Source organism: Salpingoeca rosetta, assembly GCF_000188695.1.
Source record: "Salpingoeca rosetta unplaced genomic scaffold supercont1.3, whole genome shotgun sequence".
NCBI lineage: Eukaryota > Choanoflagellata > Craspedida > Salpingoecidae > Salpingoeca > Salpingoeca rosetta.
In genome coordinates, this window is record NW_004754931.1 from 662,942 (window position 1) to 667,941 (window position 5,000).

Genomic DNA, 5,000 nt, shown 5'->3' on the forward strand with positions numbered 1-5,000 from the left:
GGGTTTCCTGTTTCACGATGCAACCAGTCAGTGCGTGCGTGCGTATGTGTATGTATGTGTATGTGTGTGTATGTGTGTGTATGTGAGTGGGTGAGTGGGTGAGTGTGTGTGTGTGTGTGTGTGTGTGTGAGTGTGTGAGTGTGTGTGTGTGTGTGTGTGAGTGTTTGGTTGTTTGTTTGCGCCAATGAGCTGCAGTGAAATTGCAGACAAAGATACAAAAAGCAGCAACGGGACAAGACAGTACCGGCTGTGTTCGCAACGCACCTCGCTCGTCCTCATGGCGTCACAGAAGCGGACGTGAATGCCAAGAAGATCCAAGGACGTGCACAGTGCAATCACTATAATGCAGAAAGGGAGGCAATAACATACCATTTACATGTTACATGAATGTGTTGTGAGTTTGACGAGTAAAATCCAGCAAGTTGTGTGCATGCGTAGAGATGTGTGTGTGTCTGTGTGTCTATGTGTCTGTGTATATATATAAATATATGTGTGTGTGTGTGTGTGTGTGTCTGTGTGCCTGTGTGTGTCTGTGTGCCTGTGTGTGTCTATGCCGGCGCGTCACGCAGGGTAAAGCCGGGTCAAACGAATGCATTCAAAACAAAGTATTCATTCGGGTACCGTTGAGATCTGGAGCAGTGAGGATTGTGGACAGGCGGTCCAGTAATCCCGACGTCAACGATGACAGCGCATCTGACAAAGGGGAAGAAGCGGGGAAGCAAGGCATGAGGATGGAACGTAAACTCTGTGGGCAGGCACGCCTTGTTCAAGCGCAATATGGGCGTGCGTGCGTGCATTTCCTGGTTGCATATGCTTGTGTGCATGCGCCGTGTTCGTGTCGCACACCCACAGGAGAACAGCCACATGAGACATAGCACACCGTGCAGGGAGTTCCTTGCTGACCTGCGTAAGCGCCCGTGGACGTGACATGGGCGACGAGCAGACGCGTTGCGGCTTCAATGACCTCCTCAGCACTGATGATGAAGGCGGGGTGGATGGGAAGTGGCGTGGGCAACGAACCGGTCAGCGCAGCAGCAGAACTAGTCTCACAACCACCAATGAAGTGCACTGCATACACGCGCACACGCACATACGCAACGCATGTGTATGTACACATGCATACACACATTTGGACAACAGATGCATCACGTCTCCGCTAACAGCACCAACGACACAGGAGGATTTGAACCCCCTCACGTCACCTTGCCCCTCTCCACCCCCACCCCCTCGCAGTCACGCACTCTGTGTGGACGGCAGCTGACACGAGCGCACTCGCAAGTGATGAGATGTCGACACCCGTGAGATTTCGCCGTAATTTCGCCATCACCGCTGCCATCACCCGTCCCGCCTCCTGTGTTGCGTCGTGTGTGTGTGTGTGTGTGTGTGTGTGTGTGTGTGTGTGTGTGTGTGTGTGTGTGTGTGTGTGTGTGTGTGCGTTGTGTGTGTGTGTGTGCGTGCGTTGTGTGTTGCATTGTGTGTTGCGTTGTGTATGTCAAGTGTGCATTGGCATGATTCGTTTTCGCGCGCGCTGACGAACAGCATGCACCAACCGTGTTACGCTGCCGCTATCACGCACACACCATTCCACTCACCCCCCCCCACGCTGTCATCGCACCCCATCGCGTCCACCCCAGCGCGCACCTGTGCAAGTTCCGGCAGCTGTGCGCGCTCGATGCAGAGTGCAAACGCGGGCTGGATGAGATTCGGGTTGGAGACGACGTGTGGGATCAGCGCATTCAGCAGCCGCAGCCGCGCAAGCTCCACGCGGGTATCCGGCTTGAGGGCGGCAGAAGTAGGCAATACGTGCGTGCATGTGTGAGTGTATGTGTGAGAGGGAGGGAGGGAGGGAGGGAGGGAGGGAGGGAGGGAGGGAGGGAAAGGGTGCAAAGAACATGTGTGTATGTGTGCGTGTGCGTGTGCGTGTGCGTGGGAAAGGGCAGGGAGCGAAGGAACTCGGGCAAGTCAGCGTAGCGCATGAGTGCACATTACAGTTGCAGGCGGGACACGTGTGCCCTAACCGCGAGCTGCAAGAAACAGAGGCTGGCGACCTGCGCCAACGTGTCGCCGAGTTGTGACGAGACGCTCTGCTGCGGGGCTGGCACCTGACAGCAGGTGGCCGGGCGTGGGGGCGAAGGAATGTGGAGTGCAACGTGGTGATGGTGGGCATGGAAGTGGACAATCACGTGCGCAAAACGAGAAACAAGGGAAGGAGAAACAAGAGGCGGAGGGCGTGGATGAGGAGGACGAGAAGGACGAACACACACACACACACACACACACACACACACACACACACACATACACACACACACACACATACATACACGTACACACGCACACACACGCACCGTTGAGCAGACTGCCTCGATGAGGAAGAGGGCGACTTCGACGCGTTGTGGTGAGTCAGATGAGAGGCGGGTGGACATGAGTTCCTCCGCCAGCGGCCAGATCGGATCGTGCAACGACAAGGCAATGTCCGCAATTGCATCCCTGTATTTGTGTGTGTGTGTGTGTGTGTGTGTGTGTGTGTGTGTGTGTGTGTGTGTGTGTGTGTGTGTGTGTGTGTGTGTGTGTGTGTGTGTGTGTGTGTGTGTGTGTGTGTGTGTGTGTGGTGCAAACCGACAAAGACAATGAAACCGTGAAGGAACAACTTGCCAGGCCCTCGTTCACCGCAACTGATGGCACACCTGGCTGCTCTCCTAACACGGTTGAAGTCCTGCGCGACCTCCTCCCACTCGCGCCGCGTGCCGTCGTCCTCAATGAAGCAGCACCTGCAACAAGCATTGGCACGTGTACAGTGAGGTACATCACACGTGTCGTCGCAATACACACAGGCGCATCGTCGCAATACACACGCAAAACACGCAACCACACGCACGCACGCACACACACAAACACAAACACACACGCAACCACACACGCACACAAGTACAACCACAACCATGAAACAGCAGCGGCAACAAATGCAAACGACACCTGTCGCAGATGCTGTTGAGGATTTCGCGCATGAGCGGAACAGTCGCGTCGGCAGAACCGTCCAGTTCCGGCAGTGACGCAAAGCCGACAAGGGCGACCTCCGCCACGGGAAGAAGCGGGTGGTTGAGCAGCGCGCACAGCGTCATCACCGCAGCACCGACCGTGTCTGTGTTGCCTTGCACGAGGAGGCGAGGCAGAACAAGGGCCATGCTCGTTGCCCACACGGCAGCAAACCGCAATAGCGCCGTGTATGCCGAGTCGCCATCGTCGCCACCGATACCGTGCTCATATGCGGACGCGTACAGCGCTTGCACGTGCTGTGCAGCGGGCTCTGCTGCGTCGCACACGCGCGCAGCCAGGAACTGCACGCACTCCTCGTGTTCGCTGATTCGCACGTTCTCCAGCAGCGCGGTGAACGCGTCGGCAGCGGCAACGACCGCCTCTGGGGTGTCGGCAAGGAGCACGGGCCATAGGCAGGGGAGGAGGGTGGCGGTGGTCTGTGGGGTGACTGATGCGGCCACGTCACCGGAGCACCACGCCGTGATGGTTCTGCACACGGCGACGCCGTCCGTGGTAGACAGGCCCTGCTCAAGTGCCTGGGTGGTGAGCGAGAGCACGCGGTTGACGGAGGCGTGTATGCGTCGCTGGTGTTCCTGCTGTGTTGTGAACGAGGATGGCTGGATCATCTCCGGGACGCTGGCCAGGGCATCAAAGGCGAGGTTGGTGGGAAGGTCGTTGAAGACGCCCTGGCCCTCGAGCGCAGCTTCCAGCAGTTGCGGTTCTCGCGCCAGCACGGCGCCGACGGCAATGCACAGGGACCGGGCCTCGGCCTTGCCAATGGCGTCCATCCCAATGCATGCCACAAGCCGCTGGTAAAGCTCGTGCAGCGCCTCCGGCTGCAGGGCGAGCAAGCTGCCGTCCGTGCACTTGTGTCGAAAGGTCGTGCACGCAAACAGGCGCACCGGTTGCGAAGCTGAGGGGGACTGGATCACGTCAAGCAGCGTGGACCACGCCGCATCGCTATTCTGGAACCTGTGATCGTGTGATCGTGTGATCGTGTAATCGTGTGTGATCGTGTGATCGTGTAATCGTGTGATTGTGTGTATCTGCATGAGCGTTGTGTTGAGAAGAACATGGCTGAGCGCGTTGGCAGGGGCATGCATGTGCTGTATGGGCACAGCAGCATGTGAGTGCACCGATAATCACTCACACACACATATATAAACAGCCAAACACACACACACACACACATACACACAGAAACACACACACATGCATGTGCACGTGGCAACGGCGTGGGCCACCATCACAGACGAGCAAACAAGACGAGTGTGGTGATGAACTGTGCTCGCAGCCACTTACTCGTTCCACTGTTGCGTGAGCTCGTCGTTTGGACGAGCCAGAATCGCCTCCACAACCTCCAACACCTCTTGCATGGCGGGCCGGTGGAAGCAACAAGCGCTGCAAACGAGAAACAGGCCTAGCTCGGGAGAAGGGTCGCAGGCAAGGAGAAGCAAAGATAAGACAAAGCAGTGCAAGGCAGCTGAGGTAGGAGGTGTTGTGTTGTGTGCTTGTGGTTGCGTTGTGTTCAGCCTTCTGCTTCTGTTCGTCTTTGTTGTTGTTGTTGTTGTCTTCTTTGTTGTTTTTGTTTGCGTTTCGCGCACACAAACACAACGAGGATGAGGAAGAAGCGAGGTGTTGTGGATGTGACTGTGCATGAGGACGATGATGAGGAGGAGGGAGGTGTCAGAGGGGCAAGCAGCCGCAATGGTGGTGGGAGAAGGCGGCGAGGGATGGGATCGATAGGTAGCAGTGGCATTGGACACGGAAGAGCACGACAGCAGGCGGCGAGTGGTGCACGTGATGAGCGTGTGGGGGAACGTGTGCCGTTGCTGGCAAAGGACGATCCAGATGAGACCAACGTCTCCTCCTCCTTCTCCTCCTTCTCCCCTCATGCGGAGACACGCCTTGGCGTTCCAGCCGCATCTTCGCAACGAGACTCCCGTACGAATGACCTGTTTTGT

General features: G+C 56.9%; 2 protein-coding genes across 2 annotated transcripts in view; one reads left to right on the forward strand and one right to left on the reverse strand.

Moving 5' to 3' along the window:
* The window catches only part of PTSG_01718 (uncharacterized protein), a 6,917-nt gene extending 2,253 nt beyond the window's left edge, over nt 1–4,664 (reverse strand). The window contains exons 1-11 of the mRNA XM_004997639.1: nt 4,339–4,664; nt 2,977–4,008; nt 2,688–2,771; nt 2,349–2,490; nt 2,019–2,102; nt 1,642–1,776; nt 1,242–1,351; nt 904–974; nt 622–693; nt 265–338; nt 1–7 (exon numbers count right to left, since the gene is read on the reverse strand). The exon at nt 1–7 is cut by the window's left edge and continues 67 nt beyond it. Coding sequence (XP_004997696.1) covers nt 1–7; nt 265–338; nt 622–693; nt 904–974; nt 1,242–1,351; nt 1,642–1,776; nt 2,019–2,102; nt 2,349–2,490; nt 2,688–2,771; nt 2,977–4,008; nt 4,339–4,412 — 1,885 coding nt within the window. The 5' untranslated portion in view covers nt 4,413–4,664. The remainder of the gene's footprint in view (nt 8–264; nt 339–621; nt 694–903; nt 975–1,241; nt 1,352–1,641; nt 1,777–2,018; nt 2,103–2,348; nt 2,491–2,687; nt 2,772–2,976; nt 4,009–4,338) is intronic.
* Nucleotides 4,608–5,000, forward strand: part of PTSG_01719 (uncharacterized protein) — a gene marked incomplete at its 3' end in the record, with an annotated part of 3,598 nt that continues 3,205 nt past the window's right edge. The window contains exon 1 of the mRNA XM_004997640.1: nt 4,608–4,980. Within this exon, the coding sequence (XP_004997697.1) occupies nt 4,656–4,980 (325 nt within the window). The 5' untranslated portion in view covers nt 4,608–4,655. The remainder of the gene's footprint in view (nt 4,981–5,000) is intronic.